This window comes from Dreissena polymorpha, chromosome 2 (assembly GCF_020536995.1).
Source record: "Dreissena polymorpha isolate Duluth1 chromosome 2, UMN_Dpol_1.0, whole genome shotgun sequence".
Classification (NCBI taxonomy): domain Eukaryota; kingdom Metazoa; phylum Mollusca; class Bivalvia; order Myida; family Dreissenidae; genus Dreissena; species Dreissena polymorpha.
This window is the reverse complement of record NC_068356.1, coordinates 129,500,123-129,520,415: the sequence shown is the minus strand read 5'-3', so window position 1 is coordinate 129,520,415 and position 20,293 is coordinate 129,500,123. Positions and strand designations below refer to the sequence as shown.

The 20,293-nt window shown below is 39.1% G+C and overlaps 1 protein-coding gene across 1 annotated transcript in view; it reads right to left on the bottom strand.

Annotated features, from left to right (window-relative positions):
* LOC127870077 (helicase with zinc finger domain 2-like) overlaps positions 1–20,293 on the bottom strand; it is a 107,793-nt gene that overhangs the window by 13,969 nt on the left and 73,531 nt on the right. The window contains 8 exon segments of the mRNA XM_052412736.1: positions 1–1,730; positions 1,995–2,076; positions 2,477–2,873; positions 4,907–5,071; positions 6,816–7,052; positions 7,384–7,575; positions 17,078–17,542; positions 18,611–19,128. Of these exon segments, the coding sequence (XP_052268696.1) occupies positions 1–1,730; positions 1,995–2,076; positions 2,477–2,873; positions 4,907–5,071; positions 6,816–7,052; positions 7,384–7,575; positions 17,078–17,542; positions 18,611–19,128 (3,786 nt within the window).

Here is a 20,293-nt window from a genome sequence, read left to right as displayed (position 1 = left end):
AATGTGAATTCCCACTTTGTACAATCCATCACCATGTTCGTCGATACTAAACGCCCTACAGCTATGGCCAGTTCCTTCCTTGTCAATTGTAAAACACCAAAATTCTCGAAGATCAAGGTGCCTGTTTCTAAACAGCGGAGCTGGCAGAACACTTGAATCAACAAACTCTGAATCTATCTCCCTGGTAACAGCTTGATTATATGCCTTCTTTATACAGAACTCCAGATCTAAGATTCTTGTACTGGACACAACATCTGCCTGTGCAGATATCAAACCAACAACAATCCCTAATGGATACTGTAGTTTTCTATCATACTTCAAAAACTTTACAGCAAACAGCTTTTCCTTAACATCTAACGGGGAAATGGTCTCAAAATGACTGAATCTAACCTGTTTGGATGTTGTCACCTTGTAAATATTTATCTTTCCTTCCGCATTTTGTGGTAAATACTGTGGTGTTGTTACATTAAACAAAGGTGGTAAACTTTCATCAACTGGAACCATAACTCCATTAGTGTCTCCTACTCGACATAAAATCACATTGTTCTCAAGATTTACAGCATGTTGTAACACTGCTATCACTTTACCATAAGCTTTATTTATATCTGTGAACATTTCCACAACAATTATGTCACCATTTCTAGCATGGCCGCAATAAAGCTGACTTGGAATTTCAATCATATCCCCATTCAAATCACTCACACCATAAAACATGCCATTCTTTGTGCTAAACTTGCATCGTTTATATCTCATGCTATCCTGCAACATTTTCAACAACTGACTTTCAGAATACAAAGGCATGATATCTGGAGCCACTAGGCCATTTGACTTGCTTTTAATCACTGCAAAGCCGTTTTCCTCTAGAATTGCAACAGGACTACTTGAAACCTGCCCTTGTTCTGCAAATATCTGAGATATAACTTTGTCAGGCTCCAAATCATAAACATCCCCAATATCAAAGCATGGCTCTACAGAAGTTGTGCTAGAAGGTGCTGGCATTCTAGCAAGGCCCGTTCTCAGTCTGCCAATAGGAGCCAGGGGTGCTCTAGCTAGGCTCACATTTATCTGAGGTCCCTCATTGGTGTGTTTGGCTGCTCCAAGGACCGAGGCCTGCAGTCCCATACCAGACGATGCTGCATTGAAAGCAGGCTGACCTACAACCGACAAGGAACTTAGACCATTTCTGTTAAAATCACTCAAAGGCTCGTGAAACTGGGGAAAACTTGCATTTGGATCCTCAACTGAATCATTGGCAGACATGTCAGTGTCCGTGGTCCACTGCGAGTAATCAACAGATGAGGCCTGTTCACTGCCAGCCTTTTTACCCCACGGACCAGCCAGTTGAGCTTTCGACTGTTTCAATTTCTCTGCCAACGGATTGGCGTGAGGCTCAACCTTTGACTGCCTGGCTGGTTGGTACTGCAGACTCTGTACCTGCTGTTTAATGGTATCAAGGGTGAAGTTCTGTGGATGCAGACTGCGCATGTTCTGACAGTATTTCAGGTATATCTGCCACACGCGGCTGCACTCACCGATGGCACACAATGCAACCGGGTCCCCCACCACCACCACCATTGACTGGGACCTTGTCAGAGCCGTGTTCAGAAGTTTTGGGTCTGAAAGGAACCCAAAGTCCTCGGTTTCTGTGTCTGTCAGCGCATCACTGTGGGAATTCTCTAGCAGGAACTGGGTCCTCACTGTGCTGATGAACATTGCTCGAAATTCCTTCCCTGAAAAACAACAAAGATATAATGACATGAGATCAATTTTTAATGAAAGCAATTAAACCAGTGATACATATTCTAAATGGTAATCTACTTCTGAAAAGATATGTTAACTAAAAATACTTCCACGCACGTCTACAGAAATATTAAGTTTTGTGTTGCAATTTTACTATCCAAAATTTGTTTCTGATTTACATAAACAAACCACATTTAAACTCTCAATGTTTTGAGGAATGATTGAAGGTTCAACTAATCAGCTCCAAATCTTACCCTGTACACCTTGGACTCTCTCAACAACCACCTGCTTCAAGGCTACATTTTTCTCTCGTAGCTTTTTACGGATCAGCTGGACCTGTTATTTATAAACATAAGTAATGTATTTTGACAATTTTATGATGCAATAAGCATTTCTTATCTTTATGGTGCATACCATTTTAAATTAGCAGAAAAGTCATACCATTGAAAGCTACATCATTCAAGCAGGAATTCAAGGTTCTTTCATTTCTCATAACATGTAATGTGAATACAACCATGGTATTATAAAAGTGAAACAATAAATATTCATATAAAAAAATTAAATCGAAAGTATATATATTTTTAAACATAAAAAACCAAATATCAATATAATTATCACACACTGTACCTAGCCAGCAATATTCAGATTTCGTAAGCTGACCAAAGATAGTCTCTTCTTAGAGAAAATCCAATTTAGGCAGAAAATATGGGACAACACTCATTTATATGGACAGTACCTGATCAGCGTATGGTGTAACAATACCAATCTCGCTGGCATTCTTGGGCCCCCACTCTTCAGGCCACACCTGATACAGGTCAGCCACCCGCTCCACAATCTCCTGTACCTCGGACATGTTGTGGTATGACACGCTGTACTCGTTCTGCACCTCCTGGCCCTGAACGGCATGAAACACCAGGGGCGTTATATCCACCACCGAGGGAATGTTGGCCTCAGATTGCAAGACTTCTGGACCGCCATAGAAGACGGCAGAGATGAAGCGGAGGATCTCCATCTTGGAGCGGTAGTTGATGCTGAGAAGGATGTTCAGGGGGCTCTCAGTGTTGATCTGGCTTGAGTGCGAGTCGTAGTAGTTGTACAGGCGCTCTAGTAGGGACTGGTGGAACTTCTGGTTCCTGTAATCATGAAAAGGTGTGATAGGAGTACAGTCCAGTGGGATAAGTACATGGGGCTAGGCTTGTACAGTCATCTATTGAAAGGCAAAGAGGATGAGCCCCAAAGATGTAAACACGCCCTAAAGTAGCTTGGGTTGGTTTTGGGGGGTTATCCTATATGAACTCACTTAGCCTCAACCCTGTGAACACTGGGCAAGGGGGGGGGGGGAGTTGGGTTGGTTTTGGGGTGTTATCCTATATGAACTCACTTAGCCTCAACCCTGTGAACACTGGGCAAGGAGGGGTTGGGTTGGTTTTGGGGGGTTATCCTATATGAACTCACTTAGCCTCAACCCTGTAAACACTGGGCAAGGGGAGGGGGTTGGTTTGGGGAGGTTATCCTATATGAACTCACTTAGCCACAACCCTATGAACACTGGGCAAGGGGCGGGGGGGGGGTTGGATTGGTTTTGGGGGGTTATCCTATATGAACTCACTTAGCCTCAACCCTGTGAACACTGGGCAAGAGGGGGGGTTGGGTTGGTTTGGGGAGGTTATCCTATATGAACTCACTTAGCCTCAACCCTGTGAACACTGGGCAAGGGGGGGGGGGGTTGGGTTGGTTTTGGGGGGTTATCCTATATGAAATCACTTAGCCTCAACCCTGTACACACTGGGCAAGGGGGGGGGGGGGTTGGGTTGGTTTGGGGAGGTTATCCTGTATGAACTCACTTAGCCTCAACCCTGTAAACACTGGGCAAGAGGGGGGCGGGGGGTTGGGTTGGGTTGGTTTGGGGAGGTTATCCTATATGAACTCACTTAGCCTCAACCCTGTAAACACTGGGCAAGGGGGGGGGGGGTTGGGTTGGGTTGGTTTGGGGAGGTTATCCTATATGAACTCACTTAGCCTCAACCCTTTAAACACAAGGTAAGGGGGTTGGGTTGGTTTTGTGGTTTATCCTATAAGTACTCAGGGTAAGGAAGGTTAGATTGGTTTGGGGGGTTATCCTATAGGTACTCACTTTGCCTCTGCGCTGTAGACACATGGTAAGGAAGGTTAGATTGGTTTGGGGGGTGATCCTATAGGTACTCACTTTGCCTCTGCGATGTAGACACAGGGTAAGGAAGGTTAGATTGGTTTGGGGGGTGATCCTATAGGTACTCACTTTGCCTCTGCGATGTAGACACAGGGTAAGGAAGGTTAGATTGGTTTGGGGGGTGATCCTATAGGTACTCACTTTGCCTCTGCGATGTAGACACAGGGTAAGGAAGGTTAGATTGGTTTGGGGGTTATCCTACAGTGTTTTTTTATGGCAATTTAGGGGCCGATATTCGGCCCCATTCCCCTCGAAAAATAGAAGATATTTTCCCCCAATTTTTTTGAAAAAATCTCCTCCAAAAGTAAAAAAAACAACTGCCTCATGACAGATATATCTCAAATTCATTTTATAAACAACTAACAAGGTATATATCTATAATTAATATGATTTTTTATTATTATAAAGAGTTATATTAAATTAGGTTTTCCCAAATCAGTGGACTTCATGAATTAATTTTTTTTCCAAAATGGCCAAGAAAAGGCCTGATGTATCTATATTGTGTCAATATTTGTTGATAAAAACATTCCAATTTGGCCCATTTATTTGATAAAAAATGCTCACATTTGCCATTTTATTGATTAAAAAATCCCAATTAGTCTCTAATTGGCTTGGAAAACTGATACTAAGCATGACGGCTGAACTGACTGAAACTAATGTTGAACAAATCATTGATATATATTTAAGAAAAAGAACAGAGACATTCAGCTGTGAATATTACATTCATACATACATGTTTATTCATATAATAAATATCATTACATATATAAGAATGACTTCTTAATTTTCCCCTTTTCCTAAAAAACGACGCTTTTTCCCCTTTGGACGGGCCCCGCCACCATTCCCCTATAGGTGAAAAAAAAACACTGTCCTATAGGTACTCACTTTGCCTCTGCGCTGTAGACACAGGGTAAGGAAGGTTAGATTGGTTTGGGCGGTTATCCTATAGGTACTTACTTTGCCTCTGTACTGTAGACCCTGGGACTAATCTGCTGATGGTCTCCTGCCAGCACGATGCAAGTCTTCTCTGTGGCCAGGGTCAGTGGCATGAGGCTCTCACACTCCAGAGTCTGGGCAGCCTCATCTATGAAGATGTGGGTGAACTTGCCCTGCAGGCCCAGGCTGGATGGGAATAGCAAGAGTTGGGAGTCAATGTACATTCTCAGACATGCATGCTCACGCTATTTGTCATTGAATAATTTGTAATGTATCTTTACCAGGTCAAGTCTGTAACGTTTGATCAATTTGAATTCTATGTCCAGGATAATTTGTTGAAATTCTTTACAAGATCTATTTGATAACAAGCAAATCAAATTGGCAGCTTGTTATGGTTACTATTTTTTTCATTGCTTCCAAATAGGAGAAAAATTATAGAAAATACAATTAATATTTCTAGATATCGCTTCTTTATTCATGTTTCGGCAGATACCAATAGTTTTGGTTTTGATTCTCCTCCATGTACCCCATTTACTGGTTTACCAAAACCTGTCATTTTAAATACTAGAGCTTTGTCACAGACGTGATGTATAACCCCACGTCCCGCATTGACACAGACTATTTTGCATGCTGTCTTCACAAAACAAGAGAATCTAATTTATGGGAATTTTAAAGAATTCTTATGCCATTATCATTTATAGCCATTTTGATCTTTGAACTCTTGAATTCTTTCACATGACACGCCGTCCAATGACTGTGAACAAAATTAATGTACAGAGTCATTTTAAAATCTCACAATTAATGACATAGTTATGGCCCAGACAAGATCATTTATTGCAATTTTTTACCTTTGAACTAAAAGTGTGCCCTTGACCTTGGAGATATCCATGTAATTCTTTTGCACAACAAAACGTCCAATAATGGTGAACATATGTGCCAAATGATTTTTAAATCTCACAATGAACGAAATAGTAATGGCCTGGAAAAGCTCATTGATGGCCATTTTTGACCTTTGAACTCAAAGTGTGACCTTAACCTTGGAGATATCAACATAATTCTTTCGCGCGACACACCGTCCAATGATGGTGAACAAATGTGCCAAATAATTTTAAATTCTCACAATGAACTACATAGTTATGGCCCGGACAAGCTCATTTATGGCCATTTTTGACCTTTGAACTTAAAGTGTAACCTTGACCTTGGAGATATCGAAGTAATTCTTGCGCATAACACTGTCCAATGATGGTGAACAAATGTGCCATATCACTTAAAAATCTTACAATGAATGACATAGTTATGGCCTGGACAAGCTCATTTATGATCTTTGAACTCAAAGTGTGACCTTGACCTTGGAGATATCGACGTAATTCTTTCGCGCTACACACCGTCCAATGATGGTGAACAAATTTGCCAAATGATTTTAAAATCTCACAATAAGTGACAAAGTAATGGCCCGGACAAGCATTTGACCTTTGAACTCCAAGTGTGACCTTGACCTTTGAGATATCGATGTACTTTTTTCACACCACACACCATCCCATGATGGTGAACAAATGTACCACGTCATTTAAAAATCTAACGATAAATGACATAGTTATGGTCCGGACAAACTTTCAGTTTTAAACACACTAAGTGACCCCTGACCTAGTTTTTGACCTGGCATGACCCATATTCAAACTTCAACCAGACATCATTTAGATACAACTTCTGACCAAGTTTGGTGAAGATCGGATGAAATTTCGGGACAGACCGACAAAGTGACTCCTATATAGCCCCCATTACCAATGGTAATGGGGGTATAATAAATTATCATGGAAGTTTAATGCTCTTTGCCCAATTATCTTCATTCTTCCTTTCCAACAGGAGGAAATGAAACAAAAATATAAACTCATCCCACACCTATACTGAAAACTGCCAATAACTCACTCACCTTGCGAGCTCCAGGGAAGTGGTCACAGTCACTATGACCACCCTACACTTCTCGATGTCCTCGGCAGTGAGCATCTTGAAGGAGTCTCCGTCAGGGGAAAGTCTGCAGTACTTCTTCACCTCGCTGGCCACTGTGAACACGCGTCGCTCACGATGATACACGCGGCACAGCTGAGACACGTTGCCCATCTTCTTCAGGTAGCTGTCCAGGTGCTTCAGAATGTACAGATCTGCAGCACTAAAATCCAAAAGAAAAAGGAACTTTGTTAAGTAAATCAAATAGAATGATAACATGTTGAATTAAGGCTTCTTAACAATCACAAAAACCTAAGGGCTCAAATTTGCACAATTTTATGTTTACTAATATAATAATATATTATATAATATAATAACATTATATATTGTAAACTAGAGAATTGTCCCAAATGAGACATATACCCAAGACTGCTTTGTTCAGGAATAACTCCGGAAAGGGTGGATCACTGGAGACATGAATTGTATCGCACATGTTTACTTGACTTTTTTTTTCAAACATGATGTCATTATTATAGAATTAAAAATGGCGTCACCTGTTTGACTGTGCACATATAAGGATCCTGGTGTTTTGGGTTTCCTTCAGAAGCACCATGGTTGCCTGGGCGATTGTCTCAGTTTTTCCAGTTCCAAACGGACCAAACAATACAAAAGGTGGAGTGTAACCAGTCCTCTCCGCTACAATGTGACGAACAGCAGCCATCTGGTCCGCGTTCAAAACTGACGAACTGAAAATGGAAACTATGCAGATCAAACAAGGGATATTAGTTAAACATATATTACCCCCTGATTTGCAACAAAATCATCCCTGTGAAGTTGATTATTTGATAAATTGATGTGATCAATCAAACTCTCTAGATACACTACGTCTAGCGCGATTTCTGCCATCCACATTGCATCACCGTGATTCAGCCCAGAGTGGACAATTACTATCTCACCACGATACACCGTTGAACACGGTGATTTCGCCGTGGAAAATTACGGTGTCAGTCTCTGCGTTATCGGGAAATTGAACTCACAGTGGACCACCATGATCGCGGTGGACCACTGCGGCCTCGGTGGTTCGCTGTGAAATACAGGTAAATGTGAATGAATATGTATATTTCCATATTGCAGACTGTATAATTTTGGCAAAGTTCTAGAATGTTTTGTTACAATTGTATGTACATTTGTATACATTGTAACTTGATTATTAACAATCGTCAATTTTTCTATTGTTAACCCTCATTCCAGAATCATTTGACATGTCGTACATCGAGCGTGATGTACTTTATATTTTGTTTCTACAGTTTCTGCGTGAAGATTTATTTGTTGTTTATTTAAAGAATTGTTTTTGTTAAAATTTTGGAAATGCTTTCTCGTTTGTGCACGTATAGCTTGCGGTATCAAGACAAACGGCACCCGGACAATTGGCATCCAGTGTTTTTTTGCATACACGGACAGTCGGCACCCTGTAAATTTGTCGACCCGGACAATCGGCACCCGATTTGATTGTATACCCGGACAAACGGCACCCGATTTAATTGTATACCCGTACAAACGGCACCCGATTAAATGCGATCGATAAAGCCCGTCAGCACCTTGTTGAACTAATTCGTCTAATCCGCTAATTGCTTTGGTGAAAGAGATGATTTATAAATACTGTCAACAAACTGTGTGATCAAACCAAGTCGAAGTCCAAAATTTTATTGCATAAACATAATACAATGTTACAGCACAATAAATAATAGTGACATAATATAAGTGTGGATTGATTAACGTTATCTGCTAATTGGTTTAATAACACCTCTAAACAATTTACAAATATCAAAGACAATTGAGCTGAAAAGAATTAACAGGTCATCTTGTTACCAGTTGTTTATTAAAAAAAGTATACACGATATTTTACCGAGCGGAACTGTCTTTTTTATTAAGATCGAATTTAGTGTTCGTGTGTCGTATGAATAGATATCGTTGCAGGAAATTAAATTGATCCGTTGTCAAACGAAATAACGGTTGACATTAAATGCATTATTTTTCTCTTTACGCGATATTGTATTAGTATGTTGATGCTGCATTAACATTTCTTAAAATTAACAAGAAAAAATGGTGATTATTTTATCCGACGACATAAACAAAAGTTTGCCTCTACAAGTTTTCCGGAGAGTGCAAAACGCGTGCAAATCAAGCCATCAAACAGGAAAAATCGGAATCGAGATTACTGTGTACACACTCGACCCTGTGTATTGGCAAACACGCGTCAATTAACTTGTGCGACATCGTGGCCTAGAGCGTTTTTCTCAATCAGTGTCCGACAGAAGTGATACATTAAACATTTATTTTATCTCCCCCTGCTTTACCAATTATCAGTAACTGTTAGATCTTCATTATTTTTCGCAAATTATTATTTAATTGTCATAATTAAAAATCGCCGCGAATATTGTCGGCTGGTTTTGTTTTTCACACTTTTTGTTTTCTGCAATTAGATTACGTTGAACATTGCTTGATAAAATAAAAATGTAATTGCTATCAACTAATTATCCCCGTAATTACCGCTATGTGTCGTCACAATTAACAAATATGTTTCGTTTCACCGATTTTTAAATGTTCTGAATTTGCAAATTTTGTTAACGAAACGTTTAACCGTCGTCGCTTGTTTTAAACAATTACAAGTGTGAATCGATTAAAAATTAAAACTGGTGCATCCGATGTATCACTTCAAGCGCGGCCGATAAACCTCACCATTACCCAAACAAAATATATGTACATGTATACAATATATAATTTGAAAACACCACAATACACGGAGATGGTACTTTTTATCGCAACGATTCTGTCCATATGTATAGCTATGACCGGTAACTTTCAATAGGGTGCCGATAGTCCAGGTGCCGTTTGTCCGGATATTGCAAGCTATACGTGTACAAACGAGAAAGCATTTCCGAAATTTTAAACAAAAAAAAATTCTTTAAATAAACAACAAGTAAATCTACATGCAGAATCTGTAGAAACAAAACATAAAGCACATCACGATGTACGACATGTCAAATGATTTTGGAACGAGGGTAAACAATAGAAAATGATGACGATTGTTAACAATCAAGTTACAATGTATACAAATGTACATACAATTGTAACAAAACATTTTAGAACTTTGCAAAAATTATATGGTCTGCAATATCGAAATAAACATGTTCATTCACATTTACCTGTATTTCACCGCGAACTACCGAGGCCGCGGTGGTCCACCGCGATCATAGGGGTCCACCGTGAGATCAATTTCCCGATAACGCCCGGGGTGTTCAGCCACTGTCGACGCTATCTATCATGATGCAAACACCTTCCGATCGCGGTGATTTTCCACGCTCACAAAAATTTGTCCACGGTGGGAGTGAGGTGGATGGCACAAATTGCCCGATTTGCAGAAATTTCATGATATATGCTGTGTGACCTTGACCTTTAACCTGATGACCTCAGGTGATACAGGTGTCTTACTTTCCATCCAAGTAGCCAATACAGGGGTTTTTTTTACTAAGAAAGTGACGCCGTCTTCCCCTACCAGAATTTTTCCCCTAAAAATACCATTTCCCCTCCAAAAATATAATTTTTCACCAAAATATAATATTTTACCCTCAAAGAAATGTTGTTTTTTTCTTTTGGGAAGTCGACACTTATCCTGTACAACGATCTCACTCTCTCTCTCTCTCCCGACGAACACTCAAATCTGGGAATCCCAGTGATTCTATATATAGCTCTTAAATTACGTCATGGAAACCGGGCAACTAATCGTATTAATCATGTGACTATTTTACTGGATTCCGGTCTTGCGCGAGAAGGGTGTTTCGTCAATTAATTACCGGAAACCAGTCAAATTTTCATCCGGGTTATGTGAAAGCCAAGATATAAACGTTAAAACAGAAAAAAAGTCTCACAATTGGCGTTCATACACGAACAAAATAAAACGTTCGGACTCGGAAAATATTAATTGCGTTGACGCATTTTTTAAGAATGAATCATCAAAAATCGTTGAAACCCAGCAGGATTCGGAGGTACATGTAATCAACATCGATTAATACTGTCGGATTATTGTGAAAGTGAAAGTAGACAATCGGCAGCTGCCGCACCTTTCCCTTCCAATACTGTAGCAGATCTAGATCGTCAACCCATTCATCATGAAATTGAAATCATAATATTGACATCGTTCCCCGGCCCCAGTTGAAAACATTTCCCATTATTAGATCTACACCTGCAACTTTATTTAGGACTTTGACTTTAATATCATACTTGTTCATGTGCTTAAGAACAAAAAGGTCAGAGACATGCCTCTTTTTCTTAAAAAAACACCTGAAGTCTGTAGGTGAGTTATAGACATTGAAATGAACAGTTTGTATTTTTTCCCCAAATATGTCTCTTTCGCGCTCGATTTTCCCCTTTTACCCAGCGTCCAGCGTCTTCCCCTTTTTCTAAAAAAAACCCCCTGCAATACACCAATTTTCATGATTGCAGGTCTATGCCTTCTCATGACACCACATGGACAAAAAAATCTAATATTACAAACCTATGTGACCTTTAACTTAAACTTGGTGACCTCAAAATAACAAGATATTTGTTTGTCAGAAACACTATGTCTCCTTTTGTGCCACTTTGAAGCTATATATTTGACCTTTGACCTTGAAGGATGACCTTGACCTTTCACCACTCAAAATGTTCAGCTCCACGAGATACACATGCATGCCAAATATCAAGTTGCTATATTCAATATTGCAAAAGTTATTGCAAATGTTAAAGTTGGGGCAAACAAACAAACACACAAACCAACAGACAGGGCAAAAACAATACACTGCAACTCCAATATATCGCGGTTGAAGGGATCCAAAGATTGCCACCGTGATATATCCGGAGCGCGATATAAATTGTCAAGTTATTCATCATCTATATGTATGCATTAGCATAGTTTTGCAATCTCAAAACACACTATTTACTTACCATATTGATTTGTGTTACATCCATATGTTATTCATTGGTATAACACAAATCATTATTCCATGTAAGTATTTTGAAATGCATATAATTAAATTTGTAATCCGAAACACCATTGTCAAATGTTATTGTTCAAGAAAGCATGCACAAATTAGACCCATTTACAAAATGAGTCATTCACCTCATGAAAAGCATGGAAAGTTTGACAAACTGAAGGACATGATTCACCTCTCAATTAAAATCAAATAATTTACACTGTATCTAAAGCGCAAAGATTGCTGAGATAGGTCAGTATTGACTTGTGACAATTACAGTTATAAATGTATACACCTTCATGTGTTTGCTGGTGCGTTTCGGCAGTTCAAAGCAAATTCAATAGAGAATGGTTAACACCCAAAATGACCTGTGATGTTTGACAAGTTGGATTATTGTTTATCGCAGTACAAAGGTGCTAGAGTGGTGTACAATGAGAGCAAACAATCTGGTTAAAACTGGATTATGAATGTCGGATTAAACAGAAACTAAGGTGGGTGAAAAAAAAGGTAAAATACAACTTTGAAATGGATTTTATCTGATCAAATTCTCAGATTTTAAAGCATGTTATTTAAAGATTATGCTCATCAGATTTTTGGGAGCCATAGCCGATTCGCGATATATTGGACAACGCGATATAACGGACCGTGATATATTGGAGTTGCAGTGTATGTCCTCCACTATAGTGGTGGGTGACCAAAAAATGTGCTTCCTTTACCTCCCATGTAACTACCAATCTTAATTACTGCAGGTCAAAGATTTTTCAAAATGTAGTAAAAACAAGACTATTGCCAAGCAATTTATGTCCCCTACCGGCTCCACCATTGTCAGAAATTACACCATTGTCAGAATAATTTTTTTATTTGTTGCCATAGCAACCAGAATTCTTGATGTAGGAACAAAATGAAATGACGTGCATAATCTCCATATTGCCATCTATCCATGTTTCAAGTTTCATGAAAAATATGAAGAACTTTTAAAGTTATCGCAGGATCCAGAAAACCACCTTTTTAGCAGTATTTCTAGTCTATTTGTTGCCATAGCAACCAGAATTCTTGATGTAGGACCAAAATGAAATGACGTGCATAATCTCGATATTGCCATCTATCCATGTTTCAAGTTTTATGAAAAAATATGAAGAACTCTTCATACCATTGAAACCGGTAGGGAAAAAAAAACATTTCTTGTTCCAAGACCCTAAGACCTTGACTTTTAAAAAGGTAACCCCAAAATTATAAGCATCTTCCCTTTCTCAGAAAAAAACACTTTACTAATGTTCATGATCATAGGTAAGAGCATTTGCATTCTCTCTTAGAAAACAAATTTACAGTGACAAGTCCCTGTGACCATGACCTTTGACCTGTTGATTCAAAATCAATAAATGTATTCTTTCGTCAAAAGTCACCATCTAGTGTTTTTCCCAGGCCATTTCAGTGTGGCGAAAAGCCACACCGCCCTCCTGGATCGCCACGCTGCCCTTTTCAAAGGCAAATTTCGCCACGCGCCCTTTTTTTTCAAAGGCAAATTTCGCCACGCGCGCCCTTATCGATAACATCTTTATTGCCTTACGATCTAACTTGGTCCATAAAATCAGCTTCCTTGATTGTCTATGACGCTCCGACTGTGCTTGATTTACTCAAGAGATGTCAACGTCTAATGGACTTTATTAATTGACAAGATTTAATCTATTACAGTGCTTGATTTAGGTTGGTCTTACTGACTGCTCCAAAGCTGTGAATTAGTCATGCGTGAATAACCCCGTGTCAGTATCAATCGATAATGCCAGAGGCTATGTTATACCAAGCGCACTTTTCGATCGGCAATGTGTACTCCTTCACGCTAAAATCGTTACTTTGGAGACTTTTGATGAAAAACTCGATGTTATTCTCGTGGCAATTGTGCATTGCATGCATTATTCAGTTATATCAAAACATATATTTTTACGCATAATTACATTCAAAAACACAAACAAATTTATTCTTAATCGTTTTCGTCTTTAAAATAATTAGATCTAATTATTGAAATAATTACTGAGACGTATACTAATTTAACAAAATGCGAATCGCGTATACGATTTAACGTTGCTATGCGCACCTGTCACTTACATCATTTGACATTTTAACAACATGGTGGACTATACAGAATTAAATTGTGACTCGGCAAAAAGGCAAATAACGTCTTAAACGATCAAATTAACGATGGAGGTTATACATTAAGAAGGAATTAATGAAATGTCTGTGATAATCAACGATGCATAAAAATGTTTTAGATAGCAACAACAACATTATTTATTTATTTGTAATCTACTCGGTGGATGTATGTCACGGAAACGCGTGTTTGCATATTGTTATCGGTCAATTTACTTGCAATGTTATTTTAAACATCTGGCAAGATTATTGTTAGAAAATGGGATAAGACAAACATGGTTTCATTTATATGTTAGTGGATCTGGGTATAATCAGATTCATATGCATATATTGCTTTATTATGTTTGTCGTGCTGTACAGTTTATTGAAACAGCATGGAACTTAAATGTACATTGCAAGGTAAATATATTAATATAAATCATAGTAAGTTAAATACATCAATGACCATTAAATGTGCTTGTTTAAATGTTATTTTTTCCACAACTGCTTCTGATGCGATTACATGTTTCCCCGTAATTCAGGTATTCAGGGAACGTTTTTGCCCCTTTTTGCCTAAACTGCGCGCTAAAATGCCCTTTTTGAAAGTAATGCGCCATGCCCCTTTGCCCTCCTGGGAAAAACACTACCATCATACAAATTTCCTTGGTCATAGGTCAAAGTGTCCTCTAGATACCAGGCTAAAAAGATTGGTATCCAGAACAAAAGACCTTTCAACAGACTTACCAACCAATAAACAATATAAAGCAATATATTCTAACTTAATCAAAAGGAGTCATGATAAGAGAACAAAGACAAAAGCTTTTTCAAACACATGAATTATTCCTCTGCACTGATATTTCAGCTGTGTTCAAGGGCAACAAATTAAGTGTGGATCATCAAGGATACAAAATCCCTTGAAAAATGTGGAATTGTTGGATACCCGATACTCAACCTTTTTTTCAATCATTTGAAAAAGACTAACAGACCAACCAAGAGTGTTCCTGAAAACTTTAAAAATCTCTATCTTTTAAATACAAATTTAAATCACATTGAATTCTATCCATGGTAAATTACTTATTCTTAGCTTTGTCACAAATAATTTAAATTTCTCCCAAACTATTGCTTTAGGAATAATCAACATTCCACAAACGTCCCAAACGTGCCTGTTTACATAAAAAACATTAATTATAGTATTCTTATACAGCCATAAAGATAACAAGAGCACCGCCTTGCGGGTGCAGACCGCTCATCTATTTTCTTTTTAAAGGTGAAGGGACTCTCATTTTCAATTACAAAGGAGGGAGGAGTGGAGTGAAGAGGGGTGTATAGTGTGGGGTTGTGGACATTTATTACATTATCTTCCAAAAAAGCGAAAAAAAAAAAAAAATCGGGGGGGGGGGGGGGGGGGGGGGGGGGGGGGGGGGGGGGGGGGGGTTGGGTGCGATGGTTGGACGGTATTTCAAACATAACTGTTTAAAAAAAAAAATTGGGGGGGGGGGGTATAGTGTGAGGGTGTGGTGATAATTTGTGAGATGATCTTAAAAAAAAAAAAAAAAAAAAAAAAAAAAAAAAAAAAAAAAATTGGGGGGGGGGGGTGGGGTGGGGGGGTGGGGGGGGGGGTATAGTGTGAGGGTGTGGTGGTCATTTGTGAGATGATCTTAAAAAAAAAAAAAAAAAAAAAAAAAAAATTAGGGGGGGGGAGGGGGAGGGCACGGGGCAGGGGGGGAGGGCACGGGGGATGGTTTGGGTGAAGTCTATTGTGGTATGTCAGGTAAGAGTAGTTTCATCAAAGTATCAATCAAATCTAATCATAAATAAAGAAGTTATAGCAATTTTAGCAAAATTTAATAATTTGACCTTGAGAGTCAAGGTCATTCAAAGGTCAAAGTAAAATTCAAGTTGCCAGGTACAGTTACCTCATGATAGCATGTAAGTATTTGAAGTTTGAAAGCAATAGCCTTGATACTTCGAGTGGATCGAAACACAAAATTTAACCATATATTAAAAGTTACTAAGTCAAAAAAGGGCCATAATTCCGTAACAATGACAACCAGAGTTATGCAACTTGTCCTTTTACTGTACCCTTATGATAGTTTGTGAGTGTTCCAAGTATGAAAGCAATATCTATGATACTTTAGGGGTAAAGTGGACCAAAACATAAATCTTAACCAAATTTTCAATTTTCTAAGTATAAAGGGCCCATAATTCCGTCCAAATGCCAGTCAGAGTTACATAACTTTGCCTGCACCGTCCCCTTATGATAGTTCATAAATCTTGCAAGTATGAAAGCAATAGCTTTGATACTGTAGGAATAAAGTGGACCTAAACACAAAACTTAACCAAAATTGTCAATTTTCTAAGTATAAAAAGGGCACATAATTCTGTCAAAATGCATGCCAGAGTTATCTAACTTTGCCTGCCCAGTCCCCTCATGATAGTAAGTAAGTGTACCAAGTTTGAATGCAATAGCATTGATACTTACTGAGAAAAGTGGAACTAAACGCAAAACTTAACCAAAATTTTCATTTTTTTAAGTATAAAAAGGGCACATAATTCTGTCAAAATGCACGCCAGAGTTATCTAACTTTGCCTGCCCAGTCCCCTCATGATAGTAAGTAAGTGTACCAAGTTTGAATGCAATAGCATTGATACTTACTGAGAAAAGTGGAACTAAACGCAAAACTTAACCAAAATTTTCAATTTTTTAAGTATAAAAAGGGCACATAATTCTGTCAAAATGCACGCCAGAGTTATCTAACTTTGCCTGCCCAGTCCCCTCATGATAGTAAGTAAGTGTACCAAGTTTGAATGCAATAGCATTGATACTTTCTGAGAAAAGTGGACCTAAACGCAAAACTTAACCGGACGCCGACGCCAACGCCAACGCCGACGCCGACGCCGACGCCGACGCCAAGGTGATGACAATAGCTCATAATTTTTTTTCAAAAAATAGATGAGCTAAAAATGGAAATTTATTTGCTCATAATTGACAAGTGAAAATCGTCCTTTTGATTACTTTTTTTATAGATTAACACATAAATTGTACAAATATCTTCTTGAACAGATGTTAGAAAGCCCATATCAGTACGTCAGATGGCTAATTCATTAATACCTGACTTTCAGATTGTGTTTCTCATTTCTCAGCGGGTTAATCTTGGGCACATCTGGAAACACAATGCCTTCACTCATGAGCTGATCAACAGCAGAGTGCATACGACAGAAGAAAAGCCGGTCCATCTGGAACTGAATCTCTACGTCTAGCTTACTGCCAGGTTTCAACTGGAGCCGCCTCACGCATTCAGCAGACAGACACAGATAAATGAAGTCACGCCCGCGACCGTCAAAGTTGAAATTCTCCTCTCTTAAGATGACCGACTCGTACACAACTTTGGTTGAATTGTTCTGCGGGGCAAGCAGAACCTTGCGTACACTGGTTAGAATGAGTCGCCCTGCATCGGTGTCTTCTGTCAGATTTTCCAGCAATGGGACCTTGGCAAACAGTTCACCATTAGAAGCAAACACATATGTATTGTCCTGTATTGCCTTCATACACTCAATCTGCACACAGAGGTTGTAGCTGAAATAGAAGGAAACCAATAATATGTTGTATTCACCATTCTTGGAAGTAATGCAAGTGTAATACTTTAAAAGTCAGTCATAATAACTTGATACTCTAACTCATTATGCATGTAGATATTTTGTAAGGTTCTTGAACTTAGTAATATTTTTTAAAGATATCAAATGGAACTTGATAAGTGACCTGACAAAATAATCAAGTTTCATTTGATTTGAGATGATTTGACATCACTTGATTGATTGCTTACCTGGAGATGATTTGACATCTGAATGATAGCTCACCTGGAGATGATTTGACAATTGAATGATAGCTCACCTGGAGATGATTTGACATCTCGAGATTGATTGCTCACCTGGAGATGATTTGACATCTGAATGATAGCTCACCTGAAGATGATTTGACATCTCATGATTGATTGCTTACCTGGAGATGATTTGACATCTGAATGATAGCTCACCTGAAGATGAATTGACATCTGAATGATAGCTCACCTGGAGATGAATTGACATCTGAATGATAGCTCACCTGGAGATGATTTGACATCTCGAGATTGACTGCTCACCTGGAGATGATTTGACATCTGAATGATAGCTCACCTGAAGATGATTTGACATCTCGTGATTGATTGCTTACCTGGAGATGATTTGACATCTGAATGATAGCTCACCTGGAGATGATTTGACATCTGAATGATAGCTCACCTGGAGATGATTTGACATCTCGTGATTGATCGCTCATCTGGAGATGATTTGACATCTGAACGATAGCTCACCTGGAGATGATCTGACATCTCGTGATGGATTGCTCACCTGGAGTTGATTTGACATCTCGTTATTGATTGCTCACCTGGAGATGATCTGACATCTCGTGATGGATTGCTCACCTGGAGATGATTTGACATCTCGTTATTGATTGCTCACCAGGAGATGATTTGACATCTCGTTATTGATTGCTCACCTTGAGATGATTTGACATCTCGTTATTGATTGCTCACCTGGAGATGATTTGACATCTCGTGATGGATTGCTCACCTGAGGAAGATTTGACATCTCGTTATTGATTGCTTACCTGGAGATGATTTGACATCTCGTGATTTCCTCCAGCTCCAGCAGCTTGTGCATCTTTCCCCTGTAGTTATGCTGATTGAGCTCCTTGGATACCGTGGTCCCTGTAATGGCAGTTGAGGATGACGCTGGCTCCTTGTACTTTAGTATCAACTTCTCCTCATTTTCCTGCAGCTGTTCTTGCTTGATAATCTCCCGATTCAGTGACGTCCAATGATCAAAGTGAAGCTGCTGGCGCAAGGTTTTCACCTTCTCGTGTGATGATTGGTCGCCGATTTCGACAGAGATTTTACGACACAGCACCGGCTCTTCGCCAAAGTCAAAGAGGATCCACTGTTGGAAGGATCCAAACATTCCGCCGATGAATCTGAGCCCAACTCTGTAGGTCAGCTGACCCTTCTGGTTCCCATCTATTTGAAATGTCTCGCCCTCGGCAATCTGACATAGCCGGTCCCCACCCACATCCAGAGAGAAATGCAGGCGGTCTCTATTGTAGAGCAGGGCCACCTTCTCTAAAGATTTCTGAAATTTTATATATAATTTAGTACAAAGAAATGCACACAGAACTATTTATTAAGAAATATGTCTGAAGGACCAGATTGAACATTAACATGTATCATTTAATGAATAAAACCATAGTCTCTGAAGTATTTTACTGAAAATCCCCCAAAAATGTTTATTAGTGTTTTCAAAACCATTTTTTGCAGTATTCAGTGACAGAGTTAAACAAGGGCTGTTTGTAAAACATGCATGCCCCCCATATGGGCTGTCAGTTGTAGTGGCAGCCATTGTGTGAATACATTTTTTTGTCACTGTGATCTTGACCTTTGACCTAGTGACCTGAAAATCAATAGGGGTCATCTGCCAGTCATGATCAATGTACCTATGAAGTTTCATGATCCGAGGCCTAATTATTCTCGAGTTATCATCAGGAAACCATTTTACTGTTTCAAGTCACTGTGACCTTGACCTTTGACCTAGTGACCTAAAAATCAATAGGGGTCATCTGCCAGTCATGATCAATGTACCTATGAAGTTTTATGATCCTAGGCCTAATTATTCTTGAGTTATCATCCGGAAACCTTTTTACTGTTTCGGGTCACTGTGACCTTGACCTTTGACCTAGTGACCTGCAAATCAATAGGGGTCATCTGCCAGTCATGATCAATGTACCTATGAAGTTTCATGATCCTAGGCGTAAGCATTTTTGAGTTATCATCCGGAAACCATTTTACTGTTTTGAGGCACTGTGCCCTTGACCTTTGACCAAATGACCTGAAAATCAATAGGGGTCATCTGCCAGTCATGATCAATGTACCTATGAAGTTTCATGATCCTGGGCATAAGCATTCTTGAGTTATCATCCGGAAACCATTTTACTATTTCTAGTCACTGTGACCTTGACCTTTGACCTAGTGATCTGAAAATCAATAGGGGTCATCTGCGAGTTAAAATCAATGTACTTATGAAGTTTCATGATCCTAGGCCTAAGCGTTCTTAAGTTATCATCCTGAAACCATCTAGTGGAAGGATCAACAGACCGACGGAATGACCGACATGTGCAAAACAATATACCCCCTCTTCTTTGAAGAAGCATAATAAATATAATTATATATCTGGCAGAAAAGAGTTAACATTGTGAAAAAATGGCAAATAATAACAAGGGCTGTTTGTCATGCATGCCCCC